The sequence below is a fragment of the Notothenia rossii genome (assembly GCF_949606895.1).
Source record: "Notothenia rossii genome assembly, chromosome: 8".
Lineage (NCBI taxonomy): Eukaryota > Metazoa > Chordata > Actinopteri > Perciformes > Nototheniidae > Notothenia > Notothenia rossii.
The window spans coordinates 35,072,114-35,091,324 of NC_136906.1; the positions used below are offsets into that span (position 1 = coordinate 35,072,114).

Sequence of the window (19,211 nt, forward strand, 5' to 3'; positions counted from 1 at the left end):
CACCTTATAATAATTGTTGAACAATTTTGGCAAATTTGCCTTCTTTCTGAGAATGTTCAGTAGGCTACATAGCTGGAGTAAGGACGTTTATTTTTAGCTTAGCACGAAGACGCAAGAAGCATATGGGCATGGCAAGGTTTAGAAGAACCTTTAACAATTTCTACTAGTTATTTCTTTACTCGATACACAAACTAAAAAGTAGAAAAGGACTCATGACACACGACCATCCATCCAGGTTGCTAATAGGGTTTGTGCGCACATGATGGTAGCAAACCTGACAATTTGTACATGACAACAAGACCATGAAGGGTTGTTGTTTTGTGTTAAAACCACGGTTAACATAAGTAGTCCTTCGTCTTTACCTTCCTGTTCGTGTACCATGTATGCTAAGCTAGGCTAAGTGCATCCGGACTCCAGCTAAGTACTTAACGCACAGACATGAGAGTGGTGTGGATCTTCTCGTCTCAATCTTTGAAAGAAAGCACATCTCTTTGTTCTGCCTTTACAAATCTTGATTGATAACATATTGAAATTACAAAAAATGTAAGACGAATGATCATCCCATCTTCCAACTTTGCAGTTCAGCCTTTTGCCGAGAACCGGGTGAGAGGATGGCGAGTGATGAGGGTGAGGTGCTGTGGTGAAACCAGACCCTACTGTCCTGTCCTCGTCCTCCCTAAGTCTTTGAGAGGATAAAGATCAAAGGTTATGTACAGTGTTTTGAATGTGTCTATAGCTGCTTTTGTCTGTCTATTTTATGAAAAATGTTTCGTGCCTCAGCTCTTTAGTGTTGAGTGTCTCATATTTCCATTTGACAGTGATTCCCAAACTGTTCAGCTGGTAAAACAAAGATACATTCTCATTCTCAATTTGCTAAGGTAGAGGCTTCTTTGTTTACTCTGGGATATTATGGCAATACATGAACCTATTGAAGCTTCACCCTTGGTGGATAAATAGACAGATTACATAGGCTGATTCCAGTATTATGTAGGATCAATATACCCAAATATGACTATTTACCCTTTTTAGGCTACTAAAGGTAATACGTTAGGGATTCTGCATTGCTACTCTAGATCTTATTCATAGCAGATCTTCTTTCTGGAAATACACAAATAAATTAATAATTCAATATATTACATTTATTTCTAAAAGCTTATTTTTGTTGTCTTGCCAAAATTCCTTGGAGCCAGTAAATACTTGTAGTTTACTAAAATCTGCTTTTATCCACCTGTTTTTGACCAAACCTGAAAGGAAATGCAGAAAAAATCCGAAATATTGCACAAAATGTTTTTATGCACGTAATTATATATATAAAAAAATATCAGAACATTTCATGAATATATTTGACCTAATTTCATATAATATGAACCTTTTTTAACTGCTATTTTTCAGGTTGGGAACCACTGTTCTATGACCTGAGGCCTGAGAAGAGGAGGGGATGCTGCTGTTGTCGGTTATTAAGGTGTTGTGGAATCAAATGGAAATCCGTCTCTTCTCTCTCTTTACTAAAGGAACAAACTGAGAGCAAACTAAGTTTGCAGAAAGGCTTAACTGATGTTGTTTCATCTCAGTGTAACATAAAGAAAATCTACATTTGGGGTTCTTCCTTTTCATAGATATGATTTTGACTTTACAAAAATGTATTTTTTCAATCTACTTAAAGCTATCGTCACATGAGTAAAAACATGCAAGCTTCAGTAATATGTTGTGTGTTTGTTTGTGTGCATTCTGATGCCTTATATTATAAAAGTGACTATTCAAAGCTTCTCTTATCTGTCAGTGTTGAAGCGTTGAAGTGCAGAGTGGAGATACAGGCAAGAACAGGGGAAGCTGGAGGTTAACTAACTATCATATCCGTCTAAACTAACCTAGACTCTATCCCTGTTAGTAAGGCAGGTTTGTTAGTGTCTGTGTTGTCAAATACATTTGCTAAAGCATCATCTCAGAATAAGGGTTAGCTACTCTGTGGTTTTAAAACTTGTTTGCTTCTATTGAGTGGAAACCATATGAGTAATGGTAATGAGAGCAGCTAGGATGAATCAAATATCAATGAAACATTTATTCAATGTTCTTTATGTTCCCGAGACAAAAAATAAATTGTATTGTTGCTGTTGTTGTTTTGTTGTTTCCCTGTTGCTATGCTACAAGATGGAGGGGATGGGGGAGCGGCATCGCCTGAGGCCAGGCGGCTCAAAGGGCTCAAAGGTGGAGTTGGTGATGGGGGTGAGGCGCAGCGGGGCGCCCGTCATCCCGGAGATATTATTGAGGCTGCGCGACTTCTCATAACCCGTGGCTACATGAAGATGACAAGCACAGGTCAGAGGTCAAAGGTTAGAGAGGAGTCATGTAGGGTAATTCATATTAGCAAATGAAACAGTCAGCAAGATCAGGATATGGAATGTAAAATATGAGGAATGAGTGGTGTTGCATGGAAATGTGTTTTAATGACAGAAAGAAATGTTATGACAGCATTTAACATCGGAAATTGCAAATAGAAACCATTTGTTACAGTTACAAGCATTTGTAAATGAAACAAAGTTGGAAAAGAAAAGAGAGAGAACTCAAACCAAAACCAGCCCAAACCAAGTAAAATATTTCAGACCAAAGGAGGAAGTTAGAAAAAGACAGACAGACAGATGGACGGAGGGACAAACAGATGGACAGACAGACAGAGACAGGACAAAACAGGAATATTGGTTACGCAAATCAGCTATCAGTTGCCACAATATCCCTTAGACACCTAGAGGTGGCGCTCTGTAGCACCCACATCAACTGTGTAGGGGAGGGGGGTGCACTAGTCCAGTGGATATACACAACCCCTTTGATAAATGCATCCCGTAATATTTTACTCTGGTACATCCACTGGACTAACGGCTCTGGGATTCCCAAAAGCACATCACAGGTGGTACTCTTTGTTCAGGAACATGAAACAGCCAGACATTTTGGGAAACTCAGAGAAATGGGTAAATCATCTGGAGCTGAGCACAGTTAGGAATACACACAATCCTCCAAGTTACCATTCCAATCTTAAAAAACTTCACTTCAAGGAAGACATTTAGATCTCAGAGTCCAGGTGTTTTAGCCAATCTACCAGTAAGAACAGCAGGCGGCTCTGAACAGCCAGTCAGACAGAAAGACAGACGGACAGACGGACTGACAGAAGAGAAACGTGTGTGTTTCTCTTCATTAAGATAGTTCAATGTAAAGAGTATAGCCATGCTCTGTGAGGCTGTATCTGGCCACAGCGGTGCTTTGAGCTAAATGCTAACATGGTAAGCAGGTATAACGTTTACCATGTTTACCATCTTGGTTTAGCGGTAAGCATACTAACATTTGCAAATTAGCACTAAACACAAAGTACAGCTGAGGCTGATGGTAGTGCTTTTGGCCTTTTTAGCGGTTAGATTGAAAAAGCAGCAAGTGGCTGAGTGAGGGGACATTTCAATATTTTCGGTGGATTTCTTCCTTAAAGAATGTGCTACAATTGAACAGGTTCTTGCTTTTGATCGAAATAATTGTTTTCTAAAGAAGAAAGAAAAAGCCCTATGTACAAACTGGCATACTTGTATGCATGACTTGACTTGATCATCATGATTATCATAGATATTGAAGATTTTAAGACAATATCTAATTAAATCCAATTGCAATATATTGGCTGATATTATTACATATTTTATAACAGAACACTTTCAATAAGTGAATTAACTGTTGAGACAAAGAATTAGCATGGACAATATGTTCTGGCTTTAAGTCCCTATTAATCGGTCATGTTCCATAAACACTATATTTCCCATAATGCTCCAATGCCCAATTGATTTAAACCTTGAACATTAATTTAACTCCTCCTCTGAAATACTTATATGACACTGAAAATAATCTGTATAATTGGTGCCTCTTAGTCCCACTTTAAATTACTTTTTGTCCCGATTCTTATGTCATGTCACGGTTTTAGTTTTGTGTGTCTGGTAATGGGTTTTGTTTTGCTGTTCATTTCTCCCTGTGTTTTCCTCCCTGTCGTTAGTTTCCCTGGTGTGTCTGATTGTCTGATTGTGTTCACCTGTTGCCCTTGTGTTTCTCCTCCCCTCCCCGGCTGTTTCTCGTCTCGTGATTACCCCTCCCTGTATTTAGTCTTGTCTCTTCTTGTGTTCGGTGTCGGTTCATTGTTTGTCTTTCCCTTCATGTCACGCTCCATGTTTGTACTTGAAGTTTTGGTCCTGGATTATTTACTCGTGCTCCCCTGTTTTGGTAATGCTAAGTTTTTCTCTTGTTTTCTTTTGACATCGGCTTTTTTGTAAATTAAAGCAAGCTTTTTGTTAATACTGCATTTGGGTCCTACCTTTTCCACGCACCCTGACACTTTTCTAAACATTTTCCGCCAATAAACATTCCATGGATTCGCCAATATACTAACCTGCCAAATGCTAATGCTGAGAAAGTCATTGGTCTGGCTGATCAATTCATGCAGATTTTTTCATATTTAGACCTATTTATAGTTGACAAGAAAAATATACTCTGAAAGAGAAATCCTTAAAGAAATCTTAATTCCAAAGCTTTTGTTGTCCCAAGTCAAATACAGAGTCTTAAAGTTGTAAATTGGCAAAATGTCTATAAAAGTCATAGAAGTAACCAATGAAAATGCAGAGTAGAGTGTTGCTGTACTGTGATGGGCTCATTTAGAGATATACAACAATCTGGTCTATAACTAATAACAATAAAGCATCCACCTTTCTGTATAGTTATAGAAATGCGAAGTTACTTCCGATTCCGTCAACAATGGCCATACTATTCTCATGAACAGTGACCCTGTTCAATCACGTCTTATACATATTCACCTGCATAAGGGAATATTTCACCCCCAAAAGTCATTCACTGTGAAGTTGCACAGTTTTGGTTAATCACAGAGTGTGTGTTGATCTTGGAGTTGGTGTGTTGTAATGGCTGCTTCCAGCACCTACTTATACAAAACTCATGTTCTACTTTGATACGTTTGAAGAGCTGCCAGTTAGACCTAATCCTTACAGTATCCTGCACCCACAAGGGCTACAACAATATAGAACTAGATATTAATACCTACACCAAAACATACTACACCACAGCTTTTAACAACTTCTCCGGAAGTATTTGTCCTTGTGAGGTTATGGTTAGGGTCTGGGATCAGTTTCAATTCTGCGAAAACGAAAGATGGATGTTGCAAAAAGAGGAAGTTAGGCCCTGATCTGTTAGCTTTCTATCAACGTATTGAAACAGATTGGTTAGTAGTTGTTTGCTGTTTTGCTTTTCGTTGATGACATTGGGAATCTTTAAAATTATATTTCCCACAAAATCTATCTTTTAGGGGTCAAATCTAACCCCCTCTTCTTTCTTGGAGCATTAGGTCATTTGAATCCCCAAAGGCCGTGCTGCAGTCGACTTGAGGATGAAATATGGCACACCTTGAACTCCCCCAGAAATATTTTTGTAATACGGTGGAAAACAACTTTTTCAGGGGGATTTCCAACCATGTCATCTCAGAATTAAGACGCACATTTGGCAGTACGGTAATCCCCCTGAAAATGTTTGTGTTGACAATAAGCACTAGCCAGAACATGTGCAAAAGGTCCAGCCACTGTGTCACTGTAAGCTTCAGTATGTTAGGCCTACAGCACATGCATTTGTTATGATTCTAGAATATCAATATCACATATGTCCAATGTCTTTGCGTACATACATTACAGCTTCATGTATGCTTTGCGTGTGTGAGTGTGTGTGGGTTCGTGTGTGTGTGTGTGTGTGTTTGTGCATGTTCACACATCCTGCTCTGTTTAAATAGCTGTGTTTGCAACGTCAAGTCCTGTAACCACAGGAATAAATCAGCAGCACTGCGGCTTTTAGCCTATTGGTAACTCACACACACACACACACACACACACACACACACACACACACACACACACACACACACACACACACACACACACACACACACACACACACACACACACACACACACACACACACACACACACACACACACACACACACACACACACACACACACACACACACACACACACACACACACACACACACACACACACACACACACACACACACACACACACACACACACACACACACACACACAGTAAGCTGTTAGCTTGAATGAGATCAATAACCTACAGCAGTGACCTGTAATCCCTGATCAGGACTGCGATGATCAGAGAGTGTGTGTGTGTGTGTGTGTGTGTGTGTGTGTGTGTGTGTGTGTGTGTGTGTGTGTGTGATTCTGATTGTTAGCAGAGCTCTGCTAATCCTCAGTGCGTTAAAGATCCTGATACAGGGTGTGTGTTACGTGTGGCTCTGACTCTATACAGAGGAGAAGGTGCTTAGCATCTGTAATGAAGCTCTGCAGGTCGCTCTGCAGCAGAGGAGGCGGCTCCATCTCGTTCTGCTGCCTGCACTCATGAGCTGTCCTCATTGGCTGAATGGCTTCAGTCATTGACACTATAGCCAAGCATTGTTAATCTAACTGTCATAGGATTACTTTTTCCTCAAAGAGTGCATTACAATGTGTGCCTTGCACAAGCGTTTCAAATTGTTAGGAATGTGGAGCTACACCTTATTGAATAGCTTTTATGTAATCATTTAATCTGGCAACATTTGAGGATATGATTCAGCTACATGGCTACATTTACAAAGGATTGCAATGTTTGTGTAATATATTGCTATTTGCTCCTAAAAAATATGTTTTAGTCATTTTATATTGGTAATACCTTTAATAGACAGGTTGTGTTTAGTGAAATCTGAACTGAGATTATGAACACAAACATTTGACATTGATCTGACAAAATATTTGACATTGAACAAGGTGTTAAATAAATTAGCTCTGTCTCTCTCTGTCTCTGTCTCTGTCTCTGTCTCTCTCTCTCTCTCTCTCTCTCTCTCTCTCTCTCTCTCTCTCTCTCTCTCTCTCTCTCTCTCTCTCTCTCTCTCTCTCTCTCTCTCTCTCTCTCTCTCTCTCTCTCTCTCTCTCTCTCTCTCTCTCTCTGGGGCATGGGTTAGTTATTGTTCTATTTCCTTAAAGTCATGCCAGTTCCAAGGTCACCATGCTAAGCATTTTATTTCTTCAATCGTACACTTCTAACTGTTTGCTATAAAACTACAGTTTTGTTACTGAGTAATTGTTCTACCCCAGGCTCTTTAACTTCTAGCAGACTAGAACCAATGTCATCTTGAAGACTGAAGTTATTTGAAGTCAGAAGCTTTTATTCCCTTTGTGGAATGACACTTTAAAGTGTGTTGCAGTTGCTGCTGCAGCTGTTGTGACAAAACTGATGTGGGTGTGGTCAAATGTGTAACTTTCTCAAGTAGCTAACAACAGTTCAACTCTAACCCTAACCTTAACCCTAATTGGGTTTACCAGCTACTCAAGAATTGTAACTTGTATTATTTATCAACACAAACAGTAATACTACTAATATGAATGTCATTACGATATACTTTACAAATATACATACAAATTGTTATAGAATGAATAGACAAATGTTAAAGAGTGTACTTCATTTTAGTTTTGATTATTATCTTCATTGGTTGCGTTACTTTATAAGCACATTTCTGGAATATAGGCTAAGTCAAGTTCCAATAATGCTAGTTCCTACGATTCCCATGATGCAATTTGATTGCATCATTCACCAGAGCCTTTGACGTCCAAACTCAACAGCCCTGGTTTGTGATAAAGACTTTCTTTAAACTCAAGAGGATATTTTACAACTCTTTTCACAGGCTAAGTTTACTATATATTAATATGCTATAAATGTTATAGGCCTAATTGCTCAAGTAAAATAAAAGTAATTATGGCAGTGCGAAAAGGCTAGAAGAAAGGAAGGTAATAATATATCTAATTATTGGAACTGATGCTGCTTGTTGTTTTAATTTTCTGAGTTTAAATAAAACCCAAACATGCCTGTAGCTAAGAAAGCTAGATTAGATCAACCAATGAGATATTTTCTGGCCCCAGAACAGTTCCTAGGTTTTTTTAAACTTTGAAAGACTTGGATTTGTGAAGCAGGAAGCTCAGCCAATGCTCAGGTATAGCAGCTGGTCTGTTAGCTGTGACGGAGAGTTACATACCTCCAGTCAGTCAGACTTTAGTAACACAACGCAGGGGGAGAGACTGAGGAGGGTAGCCTAAGGATGGGATGGATACATCAGTGTTAGAATGGGATGGGGAGACACGAGGGAAGGGTGGGGGGGGGGGGGGAAAGGAGAGAGGAATGAGGGAGGAAGAGGAAGAGGAAGGAGAGAGGAGTTAAAGCAGAGGGGATGGAAGGAGCTAATTGGGCTTCATTACATGACGTGTTACTTGTTAGACGCTTTTATCCAAAGCGACTTACATACTCAATACTGTGGACAATCCCCAAAGGAGCAATTTGGGGTGAAGTGTCTCAGGGACACAACGACATGCTGACCGCAGTGGGGTTTGAACCTGTGACCCCCTAATCCCAACACCAACGCACAACCCACTGCAAAACACGCTTCATAATTGAAATGACTGGCCTCGAGAAACTTTGCTAAAATAAAGTAGGTCTACTTTGCTTGAAAGTAATTGCTATAAATTGTAAGTTATTAATGTAGATTCTTTAGTAGAATGCCTTAAAACACTGTACTGTACACACAGAGGGTTTCAAATGTACAATAACCAAATGCAGGTATACTATAATTAAAAATATAACTGACAAAACTGTTTCCATTTACTCTCAACAAATAACAATAAAAGACCAAAACTTAGTAATAGTATCATTCAATTGTTGGTTTTACATTTTAGACAATAAGAAAAAAAAATTAACACCTGACCTTTTTTAAATTAATACTTTTTCAGATCAAAAAAGAAGAAGAAATGAACAGTATGAAGTCTCTTTTTGTCAGGTTACTGCCATCATCTTCCCTAAATTGAATAAGAGGTACATTTGTTTGATTTGGAATCAAGTATTGAGTTGTTGGTGTCTATTCACTTAGATAATTGTAATGGATTACTGGGATAGAAAGAAGGAATAGACACTTGCACTATTTTCTTTTAATGTCTAAAGTATTTGTTTTCTATGTAGTTGAGGAGCATGGGAATATACTGTGGCTTCTATGCATATGGCTAATAAGCCTTTGCCTCTTAATTGATGAGTTGGGATCAGGGAAACCACAGAAGAGTGTGAAAAAGGGAGGAATGAGAGGAAGAGGAAAGGCTCAGGGAGGAGTAGAGGAACATAAATGTGAACAATTAGAGCAAATACTATCCCAACAACAATCTGCATGCAAATCAATATCAACATGTGTTTCCATATTTAGCAAATTGTGTTAATAAATACATTGTGATTATGCGCCTGAAATGCCCTTTTACTAATTGAATCCACATGTTGTTTTTAGATTGTCAAGAAATAATATTTGTCAAACGCAGACATCAAAACATGTAATATGAAATCCCAAATACATTGAGCTTGAGGGTTAAAAAGTATGTGCATACATATTTCATGTATGTATGTTAGGTAAGGAGATGACAGAAAGTATATAGAGAGTGTAGTTACTGGGTCACACAGAAACACATTAAAGATAACACCGATGAATACACAATGACAATCACTGTATGCAGAGAGACATACAACACTTGTGCGGATGAAGCAGGCAGTAGAACCTGAACTGATAGAACAGTAATGTTTGTTCGAATTATCTCATAGTGAAGGACTTGTTGAGTGGAGGGAAGGACAGGGAATTAAGTGATTATAAAAAGTATTATATACGTATAAAACTAAACAAGGTCTGAGCATTTCTTATGAAACAATTAATGAGAGATCTACAATGGCTAAAAAATGTCAACACAAACAACTTAAGAAAGCTTAACTCTTAAAATGGTTACAATATTTAGACAGAACTGCCTTATATCCCATTAAATGACTATTCATGACACATGATGGTTTGTCAAGCTTCGACATGGTTTACAGACTATCGTGTGTAATACCAGGGGAAGATTATTCTTACGTCATGTCAGAACAAGATCATACATTTTTAAAGGTTTTCCAGAAATAACTTTTGTGCAAGTGTTTCTGCATTCGGCTTGTGTTTTCTTATTTGTATGCAATGAATGTGCTGGCTTTAGTGGTGAATGTGGTCATTAGTTGGTGCTGTTTTCCTATTCATAATAGTTGAAGCATAAATACAAACCTTGAGAGTAAAAAGCTGACAGTAGGCTATTAATGAATTACGTCATGGTTGCATGGCTAAATGCCACCGCTAAGCTAAAGGATAGGTCATGTTTTGTAGTAACCACCGTTTTTTTAATGAAACTTAAAAAGATTGAGTAATTAACACATGGGGTATTTACTAACATATTTTATTTCTTAGAAAACAAAACCTAACATTTTGTAAGCTTGTGTTAACCACAGACCTTATTTTAGGCATTTGACTCATTCAAACATTTGTTGACTTCTAGATGAGGTAACCCAAAAGTGCTAAGATGCTAACTCCTTTCCGGGTTCAGGACTCATGCGGGTACCACTCAGCATTTGTCTGAAACACATTAGATTACAACTGTGGTTCAAAGTCAACAATATATTCATTGTCATGTATAATAAACAAAGACTTTCGGGATGATTATGACATACAGTCGTTTTTGAGTATGAGGAAACCCTCAATTCTCTGGTGACAAATTTATATTCCTTAGTTTTAAATTCACAATTTCCTGTTTATAACCATATTGGACGTAATCGATCAGTTTACACTTTCCTTGGTCAACATGATTCTCCTCCTGACACCATTGTGGCTCAACTGTTGTAGTAGCACTCATGAAATAAAATGATGTGAGTGCAACCCAATAGGCCTCAGGGGATCCAGACTACCAATAATGATTAAACACAAGCCTAGAGGTCATCGATTCAGAGGGAGGGAAAGTGTGTGTGAATGGGAGGCAAACAAAAGAAAACCAGAGTAGTAAAAAATAGTAGATTTAAGGTGGTATGAAACTGCATGTTGTTGTTAGACCTTTAGGAAGATGGAGAGAAAAAGAGAGGGGTGGGGGGGGGGGGGGGGCTCTCCACTCTGTTATGGCGCAGCATATCTCCTTACATCAGTGAGCCTCTAAGTAAGACTAAAGAGTCAGTTCAGGCCAATGGTATATGTCTGTCAATGAAGGGAATCAATATTTTTCTACTGAGAAGAAAGAGAGAAAGGCGGACAGATAATTAATTATGGAAATAAAACAAGGGGAGACAGGACGGCAGAGCATGGAAGACAAAGTAATGGAGTGATTAATGCAACATTTCATTCTTCTATTCGACCTCCACCCACTCACTGATTACGTTTCCTTATGAGAGCGGAGATAGACGTGTACAGTGTCATAATGCAGAGTGTGTCAGCTGCCTTTGAAAGTAATGCAGTCAGGAGGAGAGTGTAATGCTCAGTCTTGGCCTTCGGAGGCACTAGCGGCACTGCACCAATGTTCACTGTAGAGCTACCTCTGCAGGGTTTTTTTCCCTCCTTTTCTGAGAGGGAGCAGGCAGCGCTCTCCTCTTTGCATTCTAGCCAGCAGGGCACTCTCTCTGATCTTTTATCCTGTTTGTACTGAGACAGCTAGAAACAAGTTGCAGAGTCACAGAAATATGGAGTTTGTTCTTGGAACAGCAGATGGTAAAGCTACTAAAGGCATCAGTCCTAAAGACAAAGGATTTATACTTTTTCTGAATGACCTCACTGTACTGCTAAAAAAGATGGGCAATCTTGCAAACACCAATGTTGAATTCAATGAAGATTCTTGCGCTCATTGACCATTCTTGCTTTCAAAGATCAGAAAACAATAGTTATGGATAAGGTTTAGGCAAGAATAATGCATAATGTCTGCACAATTTAGCCCAATTACAAGAAAAAAAGGATTCTCTTTCTTTATAAATGCAGAAATACCTAATTATCAGTATCAGTCCAGAAAACTGATTTACCGTTTCTTTGGATATTAACATGGAAGTATGAGCAGTCAAATGTGTCTACCCATAAAGTGTTGTTCGGCGCCTTCCTTTCCTTTGTAGGTTCAGTCAACGCCACTCTACGTTATACATTGTACATCATAAAAGGTTTAGCTTGTCCCACCATTCGTTTCTCTCTGCTTCACTGCATGGCTGGTTAAAAATACAGTCCACTGTATCAATATGAATCAATAATGCAATCAAACACCAAGCCTTGACCCAAAATGCTTTGCTGCACCAAGTCCCGGAATTCCCCTGTCCACTGTTTCCGTAGCAACAGCAGGGAGATAAGGAGAAAGTGAGAGAGAGAGAGAAAAATAGGGGGAGGGGGGGTTGAGAGATGTTGGGGTAATGATCAAAGGATTGAAAAGACAGAATGACGGGGACTAATAAAGCAAACATTACCTAATAGATACAAAAAATCAAAAAAGGTACCCATTTCAATGAGGTGGATGGATAGATGGGGTTAGGGTTAAATGGACAGATGGGTGTATGGATGGATGATAGATAAATAGAGAGATGGACAGATAGAGTAAGGTTAGGGTTATAAGGATGGAAGGATAGATGGAGGGATAGATAAATAGATAGATAGATAGAGATATATAGATAGATAGATAGATAGATAGATAGATAGATAGATAGATAGATAGATAGATACAGTAGATAGATAGATAGGGTTAGATGGATGGACAATGGATGGATGGATGGATAGGGTTTGATGGACGGATGGATAGGGTTAGGGCTGGATGGATGAATGGATAGTGTTAGGGTTTGATGGATGGATGGATAGGGTTAGGGATTTAGGGGTAGATGGATAGGGTTGGATGGATGGATGGATGGATAGGGTTAGCATTTTAGGGTTAGATGGATAGGGTTAGGGTTTTAGGGTTTGATGGATGGACGGATGGATAGGGTTAGGGTTAGGGTTTTAGGGGTAGATGGATGGACGGATGGATAGGGTCAGGGTTTTAGGGGTAGATGGATGGATAGGGTTAGATGGATGGAGCCATAGACCTGGGTATTAAACTGCAAATTACCTTTGTAAAAAACATCTCCGCTGCAATACACAGGAAAGCACCTTGGGTTGAGGAGGGAAGAATGGGATGGAACAAAAGAAGAGGGCGCGCTAGAAACGGACCTTACTATAAATTAGTGTATGGTGACTTCACAACGGAACTTCAGCATTTAGGGATTGATTGGATCGGGCTCCCAAATAGAGTAATCTTTAAAATAGTTAACGATTTTAAATATGGAGGTAATATAATGTACAAAAACCTCACACCTGGCGAAGGCAATTAAGTTTTAAAATTAATTAAATGTAAACAATTATCGGAGAGCATGAGAGACGTGAGGTGGTTGATATCTGTTAACAGACTTGCGGTCAGAGCTGTGGTCTCATGGAGCTGTTATGTCAAAACTAAAACATGCCCCATGATTAACTGTGAGGAAGACGAGACCTTGCAGCACCTCCTCATGGACTGCTACAGAGCTGAGGAGGTGTGGTCGCTCCTGCGGGGCATTGGTTTAGTATTCAATGTAAGATATGCCTCCATTATGTTTTGTATTCTGGATGAGGGGATGGGCATAAAGCAAAGGGAACTTTTTCAGATGGTAATTTGTATCGCATGTATGAAAATATGGAAGACAAGGTGTAAAATGATACTGAACCAGAGAGTAATAGGCAGTAACACCATCATGAAACAGATACTTACTGAACTAAGGAGAAGAAAGACCCTGGACAAATCCCAGACTCTGCCATGGGGCATCTTGAGTCTGTGACATAACTGAGCCGCATAAAATAAAACGTGCTCTCCTTATGTTATTTATATATTTTTACTTTATGTGATGTATGTATTATTAATGTAACTTGTATATTTATAAAATGTACTGCCCTAATAATTTAAAATAAAGTTTATAAAAAATAAAAAAAAAGTTAGATGGATGGACAATGGATGGATGGATGAATAGGGTTTGATGGACGGATGGATAGGGTTAGGGTTTTAGGGTTTGATGGATGGATGGATAGGGTTAGGGATTTAGGGGTAGATGGATAGGGTTGGATGGATGGATGGATGGATAGGGTTAGGGCAGGGGTCGGCAACCCGCGGCCCACGGGCCGCATGCGGCCCTTTAAGCCCTCTGCTCTGGCTCCCTTGAGCTTAGACAAAAATAAGAAGGATATAAAATAAAAGTATTTGTAGGACTATTTATATTTTGTTGCACGGTTGAAAATGTTTCGTATTTTGAGGTGATACTGTGACACATAAATAAAAAACAAAACGGTTTTAATTAGGTCAACTAAAATATGCGTCACATCCTGCTACGGTCCCGCACGAGCGCCTTTTCTTGGAGGCGCTCGCGCGGGGACCCCGGCTCGATGAGCGAACTATGGATAAATCAAAGAAAAGTACCGGAGGAACACAGGATTTAATTCTGTGTGGACAGAGTTATATGCTTTCACAGCAAACGATGCTGGTTTACCGGTATGTTTGATATGTAGAGAGAAGTTATCAACGGTGCTGCAGCCTTTACGTATCGAGGAACAACAAGGGAGAGGAAGACAGCTGACAATCTTCAGTCATAATTCAATGGGGTATGTCATTTATTTCAGAAAACACTTTTTGTTATATTCCATGGAATGCTCTTAACGTCCCGATAGCAATGAATATATTAAATGCTTTGACAATAAATACTTACAAAAATGAATCTCTGGAAGCCGTAGCGCTGTAAAAAGCACGACCAATCATTTTAGCCGACCCGGCTAAAATAACTGGATGGCCTACCTGCTTGTCAGCCTTCCATCTGTGCACAAACTTATCTCGTGGCCTCATTGATGATGCGCGTTCATGTGTGTTGGAGGAGGGACTCTGTAAGAAAGTCTGAAGGAAGAGGCCTATTTTTTCCAGTTGTGTATTTTCAAATTCTAGCGCACTCGAGCTGGTTTCTCCATTCTTACCTACCCTACCTTTAACTCTTTTTAGGGTGCAGCTATATGTTTTATTTATTTCAAAGTGGGCCTATTTTAATAATATTTTTTTTCCTTCAAATGTGCAGATGACTCCCCAAGTGCTGTGTTTAATTTATCTTAAAGTAGGCCTGTGTATTATTTGTAATTCTCCTTATAGGAGTTCTTTGTTTCTTATTAGAGGTTAACAGTTTTATATAATGTAATAAATAGCCTAATAAATGCAAAACAACTGTAGTTTTTGTCTGATATAACAATAAATACAACTTTATTAGCTATCAAACTATGAAATATGTTTTGCGGCTCCAGGCAAAAATATTTTGGAGAAAAAGGAGCGAAATGGCTCTTTTGGTCAAAAAGGTTGCAGACCCCTGGGTTAGGGTTTGATGGATGGATGGATAGGGTTAGGGATTTAGGGGTAGATGGATAGGGTTGGATGGATGGATGGATGGATAGGATTAGTATTTTAGGGTTGGATGGATAGGGTTTTAGGGTTTGATGGACGGATGGATGGATGGCTAGGGTTTTAGGGTTAGATGGATGGACGGATGGATAGGGTTAGGGTTTTAGGGTTATATGGAAGGATGGATAGGTTAGGGTTTTAGGGTCATATGGAAGGATGGATAGGTTAGGGTTTTAGGGTTATATGGAAGGATGGATAGGTTAGGGCTTTAGGGGTAGATGGATGGATGGATGGAAGAATGGATGGATGTGCAGATGGATAGACTAATAGAAGAGAGAGAATGATTAAAATAATAGAGGAAGGATCCTCCTAATAGTGTGACCTTTTAAGAACTACAGTCAGGATCACCAAAACGTCAAAGCATTGCATTCATAAGATCAAACCAAGACCAAGCTACGAAACAAAGTATTCCTCAGGCAGGGGCAAAGCAAAGGTACATGTAGGAATTTTTGACATTTATATGGATTTTAGTTTTCAGCTTATGGCTAATTTCAGTCTTTCTGTACAAGAAGCTTGCGCCCCTGCCCTATTGCTTGCTCATACCAAGGATCAAGAGCTAGGATATAAGCAGAAGAAGAGGAGCAGAAAAGTTGCACGGTAGGGAAAAGAAGCGTTGCTGTCCTTTCAGAATTCCTCGAAAATGCTCAAGTCTTTCGTTCTTCCCACCCAATGCAAACATAAACTTGATCGATTTGGGTTGTAGTGACAGCAGTGACACAAAGGTCTGTATTTAATCCCATTCAAGGACAGCACAATTTGTGATAATGTCAGCGAGAGGAAGGGAGGAAGAAAACTGGAGAATCACAGAGGGATCGGAAGAGAGCCCTGGTGGCACTTTTAAAGCAAAAGGCCTGCACGGCGGCCATTTTGAAAAGGTCTGAATTTTCTTGCCAAGAAACTTGATTGGCTGAAATGAAAATGAAGTGAAAAGATAACTTAAGATAAATAAAGCAAATTTTTTCAGAGGGAGTCAGCTGCTTTAAGAGTGCAGAGAGATTAAGCTAAGAGACCATCAGAGCACAGCAAACGCTGCCACCACTGTGTCATCACAGCCTTCAAAAGCTGTTATTACTTACCTGAATGTGTGTGTGTGTGTGTGTGTGTGTGTGTGTGTGTGTGTGTGTGTGTGTGTGTGTGTGTGTGTGTGTGTGTGTGTGTGTGTGTATCTTTTTGGGATTACAGTTTTGTCTGTCTTTCTTTCTCCCTGCTCATCTACCTGCTGGTTTGTCAAAGAATCAGCTAAATATGTTTTAGCTATTTTAACCTTTGAAGCACGACAGCAGTCAGTGTTTCAGCCCAGCATGACAGAGAGGCAGACACGGCTCAGATATAAATAATGTAATTCATTTAAAGCTGTTGTACCAAATTGTTTCAAAGAATATCCAATTAGCTCGAACGCTATGCCAATTAGCCCAATGCAACGATTGGAGCCAAATCTGCCGTGAAACCAGACAGTGCTCTCTGCCGGCTGTGCTGTCCAGAGAAGAGGGGATAACAAACCGACCAACCAGCTCTCACTGGCCTGGCTGAGAAAATGACTAATCGGTGCGCAGCGGCTGCTTTCACTCTGGCACCCATCCCAAAACACGTTAAGTTGAATTCCCATTTAAATTAATTTTTTTGTATGTTTTGGAAAAACTCACTAAGTATTTTGGCGCAAAATACTATGTTTCTTTATTTACCAATCTGATATCAATCTTAATAGGACAATAAGTCCAAACTACACACTAAAGTCTGCAACCAAAGTATCATAAAGTCAAGACCAGGCCCCCTCTACCCAAAAGCATTCTGGGAATAAGACCCCCCTTGCCCGTTTGGAGCCGAGCGGAATTGGGAGCCAAAGTGCTTTCAGGGGGGGGGGGTTACGTGACGCCCCCTATCTGTAAGTACCAGAGTGAGAAGAGACCGGGTTAGAGGAGGAGAAGGAGGAGGAGGAGCAGGAGGAGCAGGAGGAGGGGAAGACAGCTACACACGAAATACAGACATACAAAGAAAAGGACAGACGAACGGACAGAAAGAAGAAAAATAGAGAAACAAACAGACAGACAGACAGACAGACAGACAGACAGACAGACAGACAGACAGATGGATAGTGTAACACAGACCAACAAGAGCCAACATACAAATGCATGACCTGTCACAACATGGGGAAGGAGACAGTAACACAACAACAACAAAATAACAACAGCATCATCACGCACCCCCCCCTCCCCCCCCAACCCCATGTCTCTGGTTAAACCACAGTGTGAGTGTAAAGAGGAAGGCTTCTCTCTCTCACACACACGGCTAATACATGCTCGCAGAATCACACGGTGTGTATACATGGTTCTACGTGTGTGTGTGTGTGTGTGTGTGTGTGTGTGTGTGTGTGTGTGTGTGTGTGTGTGTGTGTGTGTGTGTGTGTGTGTGTGTGTGTGTGTGTGTGTGTGTGTGTGTGTGTGTGTGTGTGTGTGTGTGTGTGTGTGTGTGTGTGTGTGTGTGTGTGTGTATGCTGATTCCCCCTACAATTGTTTGGATATTATATAATCTGACACTGTTTTTGACGTGTTACTATTACATTATATTTGTGTCACATTTCTGGACTAAACATATAAATAGATTGTTTGCAAGCACATTATAGAGAATCATCAAAGTTGATAATATTGGTTAAAAAGTGATTATATCACTACAAAAACACATCTCATAACGCAAACACTCTATGGATATGTTTAACTTGTTTTATTTGTGCCAACGCATATATTGGAGTGTGATTTGTTCTTACAATAACAATAACTAGCTTTATGTTCATAAATTCAATTCAATTCAATTGACAAGACTTGCATTAATGAAATATTTGCAGTGTTAGTGTGAAAAAAGTAAACTGTTGATTTAAATATATATGAAATATATACAGTACAAATGGTTGTGTCCTATTGTGTGTCTGGGGTTTTAACTTTTTTAATCAACAACTGATGTATATATTTATTTATTTTTAAATATTTTCTACTGTAACCTCCTCCACTTTACCGTCATTTTTCATCTTGTGTGTGTGCTGTGATTCTCAACTTGCAACCCGCAAGCAAAATGACCCATGACCATTTCAGATTATACCTTTGTGCAGTCTAGTCTAGTAAGGGTTAATGTAATTATCTTGCAATTCATTGTAATGTTAAAGAGTTAGATCTAGTCTAATCTAACAGAATGTAATCTTTTTTGTTTAATCTAATTTAATCTGGTTAAATCCAATCTAAATTGATCTAATATAATCAAATTGCGTTTGGTCTAACTAAATCTAGTCTAGTTTAGTTGAGTTAAACATATGTGTAGTCTAAATTGATCAAATCTAATCTATTCTTTTTTAATTAAGTCTAATGCATTTGTATCTGCTATTCTAATGTTATCTTTTCTAGTCTTCTTTTTTTTAGATTATTTCTTGGCATTGTACTGTTAGCCTTTATTGGAATGTGCTAGTAGTGGAAGAGAGAAGGGTAATGACACGGAGGATGGCCAGCAGGGAATCAAACTGGCCCACGCTGCTATTGGTTGCTGCTTATATAGTTGTGTTTAACCCGTTATACTGTAATCTACTTCAATTCTATCTAATTTATTATAATCTATTATAATCCAATAATTCAAGTTCAAGATTATATTCAAGTATTGTATTATTATAAATCCACTGATCAATGTGCTGGTGTCTATATGTTGATCTGTTGATTCGATCTGTGTAATTGTTATAGTGACAGAGACAGTGTCTGTTGTGTCAAGGACTGCAGATATGAGCTTAAAAGCTAAATCCGTCAGAAATCATCGGTTCTGTTTTTGAGAT

The 19,211-nt window shown here is 39.2% G+C and overlaps 1 protein-coding gene across 6 annotated transcripts in view; it reads right to left on the reverse strand.

Annotated features, from left to right (window-relative positions):
* Positions 1-19,211, reverse strand: part of LOC307014085 (voltage-gated potassium channel KCNC1-like) — a 78,977-nt gene that overhangs the window by 44,140 nt on the left and 15,626 nt on the right. Inside the window, exon 4 of one of the 6 annotated variants that reach the window (XM_079641792.1) lies at positions 699-2,293. The exons of the other annotated variants lie outside the window; for them this stretch is intronic. Coding sequence (XP_079497918.1) covers positions 2,142-2,293 — 152 coding nt within the window. The 3' untranslated portion in view covers positions 699-2,141. Of the gene's footprint in view, positions 1-698; positions 2,294-19,211 lie in introns of those variants that run through there. 6 annotated transcript variants of the gene reach the window in all.